The 16,027-nt window shown below is 53.3% G+C and overlaps 1 protein-coding gene across 10 annotated transcripts in view; it reads right to left on the reverse strand.

Annotated features, from left to right (window-relative positions):
• Window positions 1–1,289: 1,289 nt before the first annotated feature.
• Window positions 1,290–16,027, reverse strand: part of GAB4 (GRB2 associated binding protein family member 4) — a 52,318-nt gene continuing 37,580 nt past the window's right edge. The window contains exons 4-10 of one of the 10 annotated variants that reach the window (XM_016939621.4): window positions 12,393–12,643; window positions 10,748–10,833; window positions 8,619–8,883; window positions 7,696–7,786; window positions 7,284–7,380; window positions 6,243–6,347; window positions 1,290–5,393 (exon numbers count right to left, since the gene is read on the reverse strand). In XM_016939621.4, coding sequence (XP_016795110.1) covers window positions 5,250–5,393; window positions 6,243–6,347; window positions 7,284–7,380; window positions 7,696–7,786; window positions 8,619–8,883; window positions 10,748–10,833; window positions 12,393–12,643 — 1,039 coding nt within the window. In that variant the 3' untranslated portion in view covers window positions 1,290–5,249. Of the gene's footprint in view, window positions 5,394–5,819; window positions 6,061–6,242; window positions 6,351–7,283; window positions 7,381–7,695; window positions 7,787–8,618; window positions 8,884–10,747; window positions 10,834–12,062; window positions 12,644–16,027 lie in introns of those variants that run through there. The other 9 variants (XM_016939617.4, XM_016939616.4, XM_054675530.2 and 6 more) reach the window with 9 other exon arrangements.

Genomic DNA, 16,027 nt, shown 5'->3' on the forward strand with positions numbered 1-16,027 from the left:
AGTTAAGGGTGGTATCAAAATATTTAACAACTGGAACAGCAAAGGCTTTGGCCAGCAGGATGAGTTTCAGCCATGGACAACCAGAGCAGTAGCTGAGGGCTGAGCGAGGGCAGTCCAGTGACCTTCTTGTGCCTTGACCATGCTATAGCCTCTTTTCTATGAAGAGAAAGACCCTTGTTCTCAAGCAGTATGAAACCAGCCTCTCTGAAGCCTTTGAAAGCTGTTGCTCTTCCTGTATGCTGTACCCTCGATTTCCTCACTGCATCTGGGCAGCATGATAGGGACCCATGCTGCTCCTTGGTAAGGAGAGGACATACCCCTGTCCCCATCACTTGAGGTACAGCATGGAGTGACAGCCCTGTGTGCTGAAGGACTTGCCTAGTTCTGAGGCTGGGAGGACCTAGAGGATGGAATGGAAGAGAGAGGAAGGGTGCACAGGATGGGGGGTCCCAGTGGAATACTGTGGAGGGGACTCACCTCCCAGGTGCACTTGAAACCCAAATAAATAACTGGAGATGTTTCAGACCCAAGAATTCTGGACTGCCCACAAACACCTGTTGCAGATGCCACATCCCTCTTTCCTTGCATCTGAGAAGCTGGGGAGGTTGAGAGGGGCTTGTCACATCTCCAGAGCTGGACTTGGCACGGGTCAGGGCTAGCTGGGAGGCAGCCCCCTGTTTCTCCAGAACTCGAACCCATCTCCTTCCCATGGACACCATCCCATCCAGGAGCTGGAGAGGAGCACATGAGCAGCCACACTGGCAGGGCCCAGGACCAGCTTGTCACCACAGGGCCATGGTGCACCTACCATGCCTACACCTAGCTCCTTACCACAGGCAACAACCCAGCCTGGAGCTAGAGAAACGCAGGAGCAGCCACACTCTCAGAGCCCAGATCAGCCCTCACCACAGGTTTCCCACTCCAGAGCCCGCACCCGGCTCCTTTCCTGGGCCCCACCCCATCCTGGAGTTGAAGCAGAGAAGTGGGGCATGTACGGGCCCTGGGAGCAGCCCTTACCACAGGGTCCGCAAGCACCATTCCTACAGTGCCATTTGGGAGAACATGGAAGGTAAAAAGGCACCAGGGACCTCAAGGGCTGCCCCACTTGTGCAGTGGGTGGAGCGGTGGAGGGGAGTTGTGAGATGTCAGACCTCAGGAACCTGTTGCCAGGGGCCCAGTGGACACAGACACAGATGAAGCCCTCTCAGAACCACCTCTAGACTCCCTTCTAAGAAAGACGGATTGGCAGGTGCTAGCACAATGTCCAGTTTACAGATTAGGAAAATAGATTCTGTGATAAAGAGAATTTATTTTCTCTCTGAGCCAGGAAAAGTACCTATTTCCTATTTAAGATGAAGTGAACAGACTGGCACAGTGGCCTTCCTGGGTCATTGGAGAAATGATTCTGAAATGGTTTTCTTGTTGACAGTGTGTGTCTGTGCCTGCCCAGGGCAGCCAGGTGCTCAGGCTCAGCCTAAGGTGAGACTTGAGTGAGTGTGGGCTCCACTCCCAGAAAGACCCAAGCAGCCCACCCTGGGCTGTATTCCTTATGAACTTCACTGCCGTCCTGCTCCAGTGCCTCAGTACAAAGGAGCCTGCCAGCACGAGGCCTGTCCAGTGACCACAGCAGAAATGATAGCCACTTGAGCACACTCCTGTCACCCCCAGGTGTGCTCACAGGGTAAATACACATAACAAACATTTTAAAAGAAAATGGAATAACTTCAGTGATTAGGCACCAACAGTGATTTGAAAAATGAAATGTCAATTTTAAATGGTACCAAGACAAGAACTTAAGACTGGGCTTCTTGCCCATTTTCTCTTAATGAGAAACCAAACATTCTGTACAAAATGATTCTAAACAGCAAGATACAAGTAGCCAACAAATACACAAGGACACACACCGCTGGACCAAACATACCAGCCTGACTCTGCAGTGGGCTCTCAGCAGGCAGACGGCCATCGTCCCAGGCCTCAGGGGCCTGGTGTATCCCAGAATGATGCTCTTAGTGCTCTGCAGGTCAGCCTCCCCTCCCCCACACTTCCCAGATCAAGGCCCAGGCCCAGAACGGAAGTGCTCACTTCCCTGTCCTGCATGTCCCTGGGGGTCACAGTCATGTGGGTGATGCTGTGCCAGGGCCTGGGACCGAGATGACAGCCTCACAGCACGTTGAAGGACCACAAGGCAGACTACAGCTGAGCCTATGTTCCCATAACCAGAATGGTTGTGCTTCTGCCGTAGGAATGTGGTCTATTTTAATAGTTTGAAATGAAGAAGTTGTCCGTATCAAGCCAGAAAGGGACTAATTGGCCAAAGCTCTCGTGCTGCTCATCCCTTGCAATGCAGAGCCTCCAGAGAGAAGTAACAGAGCAAGGAGCTCCGAGACCAGCAGAGCCTCAGCCTAGGAAGGGGCCAGACAACATCGAATCCAACCACCCACTCCACAGATGGGAAAGCAAAGTCCTAGGGAGATGTCCTTGCCCGTTTCTCATTGTTCCCACCTGACTGCTCTAACTTTGCAGGTGGTGGGGGTGGGTGAAGACGGCTCCCCTGGAGAGCCCAGCAGGACAAGCCCCCATGTGAGCTGCATTGGCTGAGGTGTCCCTTTTTGGGCTCTCAGTCCTGGCCAGGCCACCAGGGGAGGTGGACTTTAACCTCAAGATAGGTCCAAGGACCCCTGTATTAAGCTGAGTTGACTTTTCCTTCTGGGATGGTGGGTGGAGGGGGGGACACATGCTAGACATGGCTGGAGTCCAGGCTTGGGAGTAGAGCTCTGCTTCCAATAGGCCAGTGTCCTCTTCTCTTGTCCTTCTTTCCATCTCCACCCCTACTTTCACCCTCAGGGTTTGGTGGTCACAGGAACCAAGAGCTGGAAGGAACCCCTCTGGAGATGGGACTTGAACACCTCAGTCTCTGAAGCCTCCACCAGGTTCGTGCACACCATGCACACTCAGAACATGCAGCACTTTCTTAGCAGCCTGGGATCAACAGGGAAGGTGGCTGGGCTGGGAGCTGAGATCAATACTGGGCCCCACTGTAGTCAGCTGGGGACAGGGGATGGCAGTTAAGAGCTGTGCTGTATGGGACCCCTTGTAGAGGACCTTACAGGGACACAGTCAGGGCTGGGCCAGTGAGCCAGCACCCTGCACGCTCTGCCCAGTGTGGTCACACGGCCATCACCATTCCACCCGTGGGAGCACAAAGGCCCGGCCCCTGCAGTTCTGAGCAGCTGGACCTGCCCTCCAAAGCTCCTGTGGCCCCTCAGCACAGGCTTTTCCAGTCTGTCGTTCCTTCCTCCACTGCAGCCTGGCCCTGCCCTCCTTCCCTGCAAAAATCTGACCTAACCTCTCAAGACTAATTCAGGCACCCCTTGTCCTAAAAACCACCTTCTCTGCCTCCACTCCCTGAGGAGTTTTCACTTCCTGTGCACCCCATCAGCATCTTCAGCCTATCTTGGCCATCACCACTGTCTGTGTCCTTGTTCTTTCCCTCACTGATGTGACCTTGTCACGTTTGGGAAAAGGTCTAATAGATTCTCCGTGTCCTCAGTGCCTAAGCCCGGGGCCTTGCCACCTGAGCCTTTGAGCTGCCAGGGGAGAGGGCTCCTGCTGAGGGATGGATCCCCAGAAGCCAGCCAGGCCCCTGGTCTGGTGAAGTGTGGTGCTCACAGGTGCTGACAGGGTGTGGAGGCCGCCTCCATCAAACCCTGTGGGCAGTCATTTTTTGGAGGAGGAAAGTCTGTTCACCCCAAGGTAGGATGAAGTGTCCGCTCTGCCCTGTTCATTCTGAAACTCTTCGAAATTTTGGTCAAAAACTTTCAACAAAAAATTCAGATCCCTACCTGAACTTTGGCACAAGAAGCCCTGGGTGAGGGCCTACCTTCTGAACCTGCGATCTGAGAATCTCTCAAGTCACAGGAGGAGGAGACTGGCTTCTCCTGTCCCCATAGCCAAGTTTGAGTCCAATGTGGCACTGGAACGCCAAGGAAGAGGGCGAAGTGAGAGGGAAACACGGCCTGGCACAGCCCCAGCCCCACCCCAGGCCGTCCTCCCTGCAGGCTCTACCCACGTCCCAGATGCCCCTCCAGCTGGCCTCCCACACTGCTCCCATGCATAGCAGACCCCCCTTCACCTTCTGCTCCTGTATTCCTTTCACCACTTCTGGCATGCCCCCAGGGCCCCTGGCCACATTTCCCCACTTCTCCCTGGCTGTCTCCCCGGCCTTGCCTCTCATGGGTTCCCTCTGTGCCCTCCCCACTGCTCTGCCCCTTCACAGAAGGTCACGTGCTGCACCACCTGCACTGCAGAGTCCTGGGCCTTGCCTCGGGCCCCTGCCTGTCCCAGGACCCCCTCAGCCCTGAGCCATCTCCATCTGCACATGCTCCCTTCCTCCCTCGCTCCCTGCCCCATCCCACCCCTCACCCTGCAGGTATTTCCCCCATCAGTTGCTGCTTTGCCCAGCTCAGATCAAGCCTTCTTAGGCAGGCAAGGGCCCCCCAAGGGGCATCAGCAAAGAGCAGCAGAGCCAGCCTGCAGCTCCAGATTTCTGGGGCCCTGACCCTGGTCCTTGTCACCCCAGTCTCTGGAGCTCCAGCCCTGCTTCTTGTGGCTTTCGGCTGTTCGTCTTCATGTTTTCCCTTCCTTTTGCCCTTCCCTCTCTGCCTCTCCCACCCGGGAGCAGCTGCCATACTCTGGCCTCAGTCTGAAAGTGGGAGCCCTTGCAGGTATAAGCTGCCCTGCTGGTCTAAGGATCTAATTCCTTTGCTTCTCAAGACCACCTTTAACCTTCCTTCTCAACTATTCCAACGTTTGATGGCCTTGCCTCTCCCCTGACCAAAAAATGCCAGGGCTGAAAAGGTCCATGTCCACTGTGGCCTGTGGGCCTTGGGTCCCCGGGTCAGCAAGGTAGCTCCTCATGTTCCAGGATTGAGGGAAACAGCCCAGAGGCTAGAGGGAAGAGGCTGAGGACCATGAGTAAGTGTGAGAGTGGAAATCTGTTGGGAGCCCAGGTCTGAGGGGCAGGAAGAGACTGAGGATGCTTGCTGGCAACTGCTCCTAGTAAGGGGGTGAAGGTGGGGACCATGGCCAGCCAAAGGCACAGGTGGGCCCCAAGCAGGCAAAGGATGTATATTGATCAGGCCTCTGCTCTCTATGTAAGGGATGCGGTCCCTGATATTACAGAGCTTTACAGTGTGGAGGAGCAGCTCTGAGGCACTGTCCTGGCCCCACTCTGGTTTTGGTGGCCCGAGTCACAGCTTGGCGCCCCTGGAAGGCTCCGAGGACTGCCGCAGGCACATCTGTTCATGCATGGTCTTCTGCAGGGCCTGGGTCTTCTCCAGATCCACCTGGACATAGTCCACCTTCTTGCCGGACGTGACAGAGCCTATGGATGGCTGAGGGACAGAGGGTGGAAGTGGGAGTGGTAGTGTCTGTGAGTTCCTGGTGAGGAAGGGCAGGCCAAGGAGTGGGCTCTCTCAAACTTTCTCAGGGGGAAAGGAACCTCTGCCTCCTGCTCTCAGCAGCCTGGGGGGCCTGGGCTTTAAAGCCTCAACTCCAGGCTAACCTCTCCTCCTGCTGGATGCCATAGCCCCGGCCAGCACTTCTCATCTCCCACCTCGCAGGAAGAGCCAGGCCCTTCTCTGGCCCAAGGACTGGCCAAGGCCTTCCCCTCTAAACACTCATCCATGGCAGGAAATTTCCCAGGTGTCAACAAGCACCAGCCTAGGCCTTTCCAGGGGTGCCCTCGGTGAGCCCTATCTCCCCAAGGGGCGCAATGCACAGAGATGGAGCTCTCCACCCTGCTGTCTAGACAGGCTGGCTACATGTGCTTTCTCGGGAGGCTTTCCTGGACCCAGGAGTTCCTTCTGAGGTCCCCCGCATCAATGGCCGGGCTCTAGAACCCTCCCACACAGTGAGTTCTCCTCACAGAAGAGTTTGGCCTGGAGCCAGGTTGCCGGTCCTGGGTCTCTCCTGATTTATTCCACAACCTCCACAGATCAGGTCTCCACACAGTCATCTGTCTCTAATGGGGAGTCGGGGCAGGCTGATGAAGGCACCACGCTGAGAGGGAAGGAACAGGAGCCCCGAGATCCAGATCAGAGCACCACTGAGCATAAGAGCCAGGCACTGGGCTGGGAGTGGCAGCCCAGTAGCCCGGTGCTGCCGGTGCTGAAGGGCCTGGCCCCACAGTCTCTCCCCCAGGGCCCAAGGGCTCTCCCCAACCCCAGCTCCACCCCAGGCACCTTGCTCGGCTGGAAGTCCAGGGCCACGTAGTGGATGTTACCAGTGCTCCTCGGCGGGGCTGAACTGCTGGTGCCACCGGAAACAGGAAATGCAGATGCCGGGTTCTGCTGTCACAAGGAGGAAAATCCTGCAAATGAGTTCAGGACACAGACCCAGCACCCAGTGGAACACACCTGTGGGCGTAGCTACGAGCCCACTGGGTGCTACTCTGAGCCATGCACTGGGGCACTCTCTGCTCATTCAAACCCTCTCAGCAGTCCTGTGAGCCAGGTGTTACTACTGTGCCTCTCCTTCACACACTGGATGCTGCACCCAGTCAGTCATCTGAAACTCCCACCCATGGCCCAGAGTAGGTCCATCCTATGAAGCAGCTGCCTCCCCCTCCAGCTCCCAGAGATTGGCAGTGCCCACCACCTGAGGCTGCATGGAGCCTGCCCCCTTGGCAGCTCTCTAGGAGACACGCGGGGTCCCGCAGCCTCCTCTCTAGAAGGCTGCCACCTTGCTGGGACATTCCTGAAGTCTGGCTCTGGTGAGAAAAGTGGCCGCCCTGGGCTCTGGGTTTTGGCTGCTTTGCTGGCTGGCTCATTCTTCCAATATCTATGCAGCAACTATCAAATGTTGGTCATGATGCCCTCTTCAGTGCCAATCTAAGGGGCATCCTGTGTTCCACCTGCATCTCCACGTCTCTCACAGCCCTCACCAGGGTGAAGCACGTACATGTGTGTCTCCCCATGGCGAAGCAGACACCTCCAACTCTGCCTCTTCCAGGGCAGGGCACCACCTGTATCACCGTCATGAGGGCGAGGTGGGCTGCCTCTGCTCTTCAAGTTCCAGACTTCCTTGAGGGGAGACCATCATCTTCCTAACCCTAATGATTGCCTGATACACCTGTGCTCAAGAAGAGCTTGCAATAGGAGACCAAATCACACCTGACTGGGCTGGGGTGAGTCAGCTGAGGTAGCTAAGCTGGGAAGCGGGGACATGAGTGTGGGTCCCAGGGGACTCTGATAGGAGCCCTACAGTGACCCCCAAGGACTCACCGGGAAAAGATACCTCTCTCCACTGTCTTCTGAGTCTGTGTTGGTGATGCTCTGCGTGGAGATGGGGTGTTGGGAGGAGCTGGAGTCAAAGGTGTGGCTGTCATGGGAAGAAGGCAAGGAGTACATCCTGGGTGGGGCTCAGGGCTGCTGTCAGGGCTCCAGCCTCCAGCTGGGCCCTGACTTCAAGCATCCAGGCCTCACACTGTTACCAGATCAAGAACTGATAGGGACAGGGATCATTATTCCCCCTTTACAGATGAGAAGACCGTCACGCCTCATGAGACGGAGACAGGATCAGCCATGTCCACATCAACATCAGCATCCAGTTATCCTGACCACAAGCCAATGACCATCCCACTCACTCCTCCACCGGCCCAGTCCCAAGCTCCTGTTTCCACTGACAGACACTCACCTGGTCCCAGACCAGGGTTCTGTGACAGGTGGCTTGAAGGAGAGCTCATTGATGACCCTGTTGTTTCTCAGGTTGGGCGGTGTTGGGTTTGCTGGAGCAAGAAAAGAACCTTCAGTCATCAGCCAGTGATGACACCACACCCATGTCCACTTTGCTACAAGGCCCAGGTGTGCTTAGAAAGGCCCACCCCGTCCACCCAGTCCACCCAGCTGTGTGCGGGGGACTGAGGCTTGGCAAGGCTCTATCGGCTGGGTCATGCTGAAGGGCCTTAGAGTTCTGTTCTCAGATTCCAGATCATATGCTCCTCCCACTGTATCTATAGCCACTGTATTTTCAGAATCCAAAATGGGGACTCATAGTCTGACAATAGATTTTTCTGCCTAAATTTGACTTGATATAAAAAACAGACACAATGTTTGAAATGGATTTAGTCCCCATGCCTGCCCCTGCTTGCCTTGGACAGGGCTGTGTAGCCCACCGTGGAAGCAGGTAGACACCATGAGGTGCTGAGGCTCCAGCGCCACTCGCTGGGTCTGGTTCCCTGTGGCCAGACCCACAGGACTGATCCCCACCCAGTTATCCCACTCCTTCCTTGAACCCCATGCTGGGCCAAGGCCACAGGGTGAGGTCATGGCAGCCTGGAACCTGAGCTCTAGCTCTTCTTCCTGGTCTACATGTGGAGGCCCAGACCAAACTTCACTGGACGCCTGCTGTGAGCCAGGGCCACTGTCCCAGACACTCTCCTTCCAAACAAACCCGGGAAGTAGGAGTTACTATCTCCATTTCACAGAGGAGAAAACTGAGGCTCAGAGAATTCACATGACTTGCCAAAGTCAGACGTTCCACATCCAGGATCCACCTGACACCTAAGCGAATGCAGAGTCCCTGGACATTGTCAAGAAATAGAATGGGGAAAGACTTACCTTTCTGGTTAGGCTTGAGGCTGCGGTTGACAGGGGGCAGCTGGACCTCATGTCCCTGGCTGAGGTCTTGGTGCATAGAAAGCTCTGTGAGTGGGGAGCCAAGCAGGTCAAAGCGAACAAGACATGAGCCCACAGGGATGCAGACACCCTGGGAATCATCGCCTGCTTGCTTCACAGCCGGCAGGGTCGGGGAGCCTGGGTTCATGGGCACACAGCTGTCCTCAGAAGCAATGCTGTCTGACAGGCCCACAAGTGTTTTTCCTGGCTAGGAAGAGGACAGTGAAAGAAACACAGCTATCACCAGCAAGAACAAGATAGGAATGAGAATTTCTAGACAAGGCCAAAAAGAGTCATGACGGGGTGTTTTGAACGAAACTTTTGATCACCTTGGCTGGGGGCTGCTGTCTTCAGCAGCCACCTGCGGCCCAGATAGAAGTGCTCCAGCCAGGAACCCCATGCATGGGGCCCCTCTGGGCAGCCTCAGGGGTCAGACTTTGGAGCAGCTTCCATGACACAGTCAACATGTAAAAGTGGAAGAGTTTTCAGTTCTTACAGGTCCTGGGAGGTTAGGGAGTAAGAGGAGAGAGGGTGGCAACTGGAAGTGTATCTTGCAGAATGGGGTGTGGGATCACTTAATTAAGGTCAGAGTAAATGCCTGGATGGTCCATTTAAAGGGAGCAGCAAGAAAGTGGCGAGCCCAGTCTGCTGCATGGGGGAGGTAAGTCTAAATTCCTATCTCTGGCCACTGACTGAAGCCACATGGGTGTGGTGTAGAACTGGAAACCATCAGGGAGACTAAGTCCTCTGCCTCTGGTCTGAGAAAGTTAAACCTCCATTCGATGTGGATGCCAAGGCAGCATACAATTATAAGCCTTCACTACATGGGGAGGGCTACACTTTGAAGCTATCAGAGTGACCTTGGAAAGACTCTGAAATCAAAGTAGAGGCAAGAAAAAAATGAGATGTCTGGGCACTTCTAGCTCTCAGGACCCCTTGGGGTCCAACTACAATTTGTGACAAATCTATAGGATAAAATATCTTTAGTGGCTGGGTCCACTCAGGTTTCTGGATGCTGGGCCCAGGCAGAAGGCAGCACAGGCCGTGCACCATGCAGGTGTGGCTCAGCACCCAATGTCCACTCAGGTTTCTGGATACCAGACCCAGGCAGAAGGCAGCACAGACCATGCACCATGCAGATGTGGCCTCGAGACCCACCATCCACCTCAAGTCCTGACTCGGCACTGGCAGGTCAGCATCTCAGGCCCTGATCAAGGCAAGGATCACATCAGATGTCTTGGCCCTGGAAGGTGACGTATGGGGTGAGGTGCAGACAAGGAGATTCCTTCCCCAGACAAGGAGATTCCTCTCCCCCAATGGCTGTGATTAGCAGACAAGGTATCAGGGAGGTATAGGGAGCCTGGGGCTCACTCGGGCTCCTGGGTGACCACCAAGCTGCAGGCAGAGCTGCCACAGAGTTGTGCAATGCAGCAGACCTAGGTACAGCCTTCCTCCAGCTCCTGCCTCATCTGCCCTCTGCCTTGGTTACCTAATTCCCACCATCTTTGTAAGAAGCCTGACGCCAGGCCTTGCTGCTTGTCTGACACCTTGGAGAACTGTGGTTACCCTTTCCAGGTGGCAGCCTGGAATCCATCCACCTCACCTGACTCTGAGTACTGCCCTTGCCTTGAGGCTCACACAGAAGCACCCCTGCTCCAGAGGATCTCCTGGATAAGGTTGCTGAATCAGATCACCCACCACCCCAGCAGCCTGTCCCCTCTGCCTACCCACACCAAAGGCTCACAGGGAAGCACTCCTGCTCCAGGGGACCTCATGGGTTAGAGCACCTGCTTAGAGCACCCAGAACCCCAGCATTCTGCACCCTCTGCTACCCACAGGGCTGATAAGACTTGTGATCCCATCTACTTAAGTACTCACTTTCTTCCAGACCTGGATACCTGTATTTCACTTATCCAAAAACTGAACCTATGGTTCTGAACTGAGGCAAGAACCTAGGCAGGCTCCTAGGAGGGAGATGCTGTCACCCTTTGGGGGATGTGCTTTTAGTTCCATGGAGTGTGACCTTTACCTCCCTGAGCCAGTCTGGGGACCCCTGGTTAAGCCATACTCACCAGGAAAGAACAGACTCCCTCATGCATGGACTCAGCAGGCCGGCTGGCATTCCCTCCACCATGCTGGGTGTACTTGCCGGAGGAAGCTACGACAGAGGAAGGAGATCCACATGCATCACAGCTGATCCATGTGTTGATGCCTCCCACGCCCTCCCCAGTGCTGCTTAGGGTCTCACTGATGCTCTAGAGGACACGACTCTCAACCCCAAATGACAAAGCGTTACCTCTAACACATCCCTGCTCCCTACCACAACTCCTCCTGGGCTTCCAGGTCCAGCTCCAGTGTTACCCACACAGTGTCCCTCCTGGACGCCTGCCCTCAGGACACACCTTTTCCTTCAACTCCTACAGCACCCACCACCCATCCCTTTCACCCACCTGCCACCTCCAGGAATAGTAAAGAGTGCTTATACTGACTTCTGCATGTCGGTTTCATTTTATTTTATACATAAATGTGAGCTCTGAACAGCAAACATGTTTTATATATACCTCTATCATTTCAATTTCACAGCACAAGGGCCTTGCTCAAATTGCTGAAACACTAAAAAGACTGCAAAGAACTCTAACCCAGGATCCAGGACCTCAGGGTGAGGCTCATCTTTACCACTTATGACTTTCAACCCTGAATAAGCCTAAGTACCATGGGCCTCATATAAAATGGAGAAAACAAGGCTTTGCCCCACCAGACTCTCTCATAACAGGAAGAATAAACAAAGGCTTTGCAAGGTATAAGAATGGATGCAAAAGGAAAGGAGTTACTATTGATCTATTTTTTTTCATTGAGGAGAGGAGGTTATATGCAGATATAAAATACTCTCAGTGGAAAACAAACGAGAAAAGAATCTAGGTATTTCAAATACAAGTTTAGGCTTCAAACAAAGAGACCCAAATATAGGCTGGAAAATATTTTGAAGATCTCATTTTGTTTCAACAGTCTGTTAGTCCACACTGGTTTGGCTCTAGTTTTGGACTGATCTCCTAAACTTCTGTTTTAAGTCTTTACTTGGATTTAAACATACATACACTATGATGATTTAGAATTCCAAACCCATAATGTGCTGTACTGTAACTAAGAATGTTCTGTCTCCCTTAGTGGAGGCCAAGTCTGCCAGTCTTGCCACTGGGTGTCTATTAACAGCCTCCAGTGCTGGGGGACCCAGTGGTCAAGGTCCAGGCAGGAGATGAACTTGACTATCAGTGACCTGAGTGGCTCCCAAGTCTCCCTTGGCCATGGGAGACCAAGGACTAGCTAACCACTGAGAACCCGGTGCCACCTCCCCTCTCCCTCTGGGTCTCAGTGAGGGCTCATACTGACCTTGGTGACATCGGCTGTTGTCTACTGCAGGAAGGGTATTCCGCCTGGGGATGGCAGCAGCAACAGACCACCTGCTACTTTCACTGACTAAAGGTCTCTGCTGAGGGCTGCCCCACTGACATGCTTCTGCCTGACTTGCCTTGGGCAGGGGAAGGGAGGCTATGGGCCCAGGAGTGGCCACCACCATGGCATAGAGGTTCTTGTCTAACGTGACTGTCCTAGGAATCTGGTGCACTGAGAGTGGGGTGGCCGGAACACCACTATTGTTCACCAGGTGGCCCCCAAACTCCTGGAACAGGGTGCTTCTGGGTGCCTTGAAGGGGTACACACCCTCATTATCCACCTCAGAGCCTGTGAGGCTGCCTCTGGTGTGGCCATGGAATGCCAGGCTCCAGGGGATTCTGTGGGTGCTGCCTCTGAATTCTGTATTGTGCTGGCTCGGCTTGGAAAGGCTATGGAAGCCATGGATGTGACCGCTGACCCCATCAACACTGTATCCACTGTGCTGGGCAAGATTTTGCATGGCTGTGTTTCTCCTCATGATGAATGGGGCCTCAGAACCCTGGGAGAAGCTGGCACTCCTAAGAGAGAGAAAGAAGGGAAGGGGCAGGGGTGAGAGGAGGCCAGGACTGCCCCAGGGAGGCAGGCGGGGAAGTTCACAGCCCAATGTAGTGAGATGATATGGAGAAAACACAGGAAGAGGAATTGGGCAGACCTGAGGTTTGTCTAGTTTGGGAGTTTACCACCTTGTGGCCTTGAGTATTTTCCCTTTCTGAATTAGTTTCTCCATCTGTAAAATGGTGATTAAAAACTCACTTTGCAGGTTGCTTAGAAATCAGACTCTAGTATATCTAGAGTCTAATTCAATCAAGGCAAGACCTTATTCCTCTCCCCCAATGGCTGTGATTAGCAGGGTGGTCAGTTTCACCCCCACAAAACAGAGCAGCAAGCCAGGTACACTGGCTACTGGTTCCCTGCTGTGAGCATTGCAGAATGTGCACAACTGAATGCCCAGGCTGAGAGACGGTGGGGAGAGCTTTGAGGTGGGTGGCAGGAAGCAGCAAGCGAGTCATCTCATCTCTGAGTGTCAGTGTTCCCCTCTAAAGTAAACCAGCTCATGGGTGTCAATGGGTAAGTTATAAAGAACTATTCAGACATAAGCAACAGATCCATCTTCTACCAGGTTTTAGGGTGGTTAGAGAGGCAATTCGAAGGAAAAGTTTCTCTCCCCAGAAACCTAAACATCTATAGAAAAAATGGTTTCCTGTTTGGCAACTCTATTTGGATAGAAAAAGGTTTGAAGCCAGGCACGGTGGCCCACACCTGTATTCTCAGCACTTTAGGAAGCCCAGACAGGCAGATGGCTTGAGCTCAAGAGTTCGAGACCAGCCTGGACAACATGGTAAAAACCTGTCTCTTCCAAAAAAAAAAAAAAAAAAAAAAAAATTAGCCGGGCATGGTGATGTAGTCCCAGTTACTTGGTTGGGAGGCTGAGGTGGGAGTATGGCTTGAGCCCAGGAGGCCGAGGCTGCAGTGAGCTGAGATCATGCTACTGTACTCCAACTTGGGCAACAGAGCCAGACCCTACCTCGGAAAAAGAAAAAAGAAAAAGTTTTGAATTATTAAAACGTAAGTTTTGGGAGATAAGGTAAGCAGTAAAAAGAGAATCAATGAATGAGGAGGGAGCTGTGGCAGGTTCCAGCGCTGCCACCGATAAGCTCTGTGTGCCTTCCTGATCACCCCAGACACGACCCAGCGTCACAGTGATTTCCAAGGGTCCATCTTGCTCTGCAACTCTACAGCCTTCGGCTTTATGAGAGTGGTTTTGGAACTGGGTTCTACGTTCTGTGTGGGCGCTCTAGGAAATTGCAGGATGTAGTTCTGAGCAAGTATGGATCTAGGTCTTCTTCCCTATCTTTTATATTATTATTCCTCCCAGGATTTAATGTGGGGAAAAAAGTAAGACTGGATCCTTATAGCAGCAGTTCTCAGCCTCTTGATGGCCACAGGCATCTTTGAAAAGCTGAGCAAAAGCTCTTGGGGTGACTCCCCAGAATGAGGCATGTCTCACACACATGCACATTTGCATGCGGTTTCTAGGGGTCACAGCCCTCTGAGACCAATCCATGGAACTGCCTCACTGGTATGCTCTCAGCCTGTGGGGAGCTGTTCCTTGGGGACATGGCCACAGCTGGCCCAGAAGCTTAGAAAAATGAAGGGAAGCAGGTGTGCAGGCCAGGCTACCTCCTCTGCCAACATGGGCCACCGAGCTTCACAGCCTTCCTTCCTGGGCCTCTGCATTCCTTCTCCCTTTCTATTCCTCTCCACACACAAGACCAAGCCAACAGCATGGGCCTCCATAACTGAACACGTCTCTAGAGCATGCTGTGCTTCACCAGCAGACAGGAGAGCAGGGGAAGATGCAGGATCCTCGTGTTTATATTTGTCTTCGGTGCCTTTCACTTGGTCTTTTGGAGTTTCCAGCTCTCTGGTGGATATGCCACCTGGATTTGCTTCTGTGATGTTTGCTCATGCCCCACTTTCCATCTGGGCCAGGCACAGTGGACACAGACGCCACCTGCCCTGCAGGACAGGCATCACAGCAGTGGAGGAGGTGTCATGAACACACACCACCACAATCAGGTGGGATGAGCACACGGCTGCAGACAGATCTGGAAGAGCCCTCCCTGGTGGTGGTCAAGAGTGCCAGGAAAGCCTTATGCAAAGCCTTCCATCTGAGTGAGCCCGGAAGGATCTGCAGCAGCTGGCCAGACAAAAGTTGAGACAAGGGAAAAGCTGTTCCACTTGGAAACAGCAAGATGCAGAACACAGCCTGGCAGTTCAAGGGGCTGCAAGCTGCTCAGGCTGAGAGATGACAGTGGAGGGGCCAGGCCAGCACTGAAGGGATCAAGAGCTTCGGAAGGATGTCAAGGTGGGGATGGGGTGGGGGAAAGCACCTCAGGTGTCCTGCGGTAATCTCACGCATATTCAGAATATGCCCATCATCTTCCTCCTGAAATCTACTTCTCCTGACTATTCTGTCTTGGGATTGGCTCCAGCCTCTCAAGCCCAAAACATTGGAGTTACCCACACTCCCACTCACTCGCCAGTCAGCCTTAGTGAGCCCACCCTACTCATTTCCTCCTGATCCTTCCTCTGGACCACAAAAGGTCTCATAACACGTCTTCCTCACATCTTCCCAGGGCCTCTCCAGCTCTCTCCATCCTGCTATTACCTTCCTAACCTCCCAGCTTAAACATCTCCATCACTGTCACAGTGCTTTTAGGATGAAAAACCCCCAGCTTTATTCCATCCCATCTCTCCAGTCTTTTCTTCCTAGTTACCCTTCCCACCTAGGATCCACTCAAACCAGACGTCACTGTGTCCCCAGTGTGCTCCTCTCAGTGACACTTCTGGGCTTTGTCCTGTTGTCAGCTGTCCCTGGATGGCTTCTGAGGTCCCTCTGGCAAGCTCCTACTCCACTTATCCTTCAAATTCAGCTCAAAAGGCACATTTTTAAAAGCCTGTCTTAGATCCTCTATCTCCAAGCATAACCAATCACCTGCATAACTGTTCTTGGAGCAGCAGCAAACTGCTATCTGAGTCACACTCCATTGTTACTTATCTCCTCCACCAGACTATGATTTCCCTGAGGAAGGAAACCCTGTCTTATTCATCTTTCTTTCCTCAGCACCCAGGTTAGTGCTTGTCACATAGCAAATAATGAATAAATGTTTGCTGAAGGAACAAGCAAATGAATGAAAAAGTAAATAAAGAAAAGTGGGGTGCTGCCATCCTTTTTCCTGAGCTTGGCCCAAACACTTTGGACCAGCAGATCCAAACTCTTCCTCCTTAAACCCCACTTTCTTATGTCCAAACATCCGCCTGCCCCAGGTCCTTTACTCCAGCTCAGATACTCACCCCTGAGTACGTCCCACATGGTCTAAACCCCATCCCTGGGTGTG

Source organism: Pan troglodytes, chromosome 23 (genome assembly GCF_028858775.2).
Source record: "Pan troglodytes isolate AG18354 chromosome 23, NHGRI_mPanTro3-v2.0_pri, whole genome shotgun sequence".
Lineage (NCBI taxonomy): Eukaryota > Metazoa > Chordata > Mammalia > Primates > Hominidae > Pan > Pan troglodytes.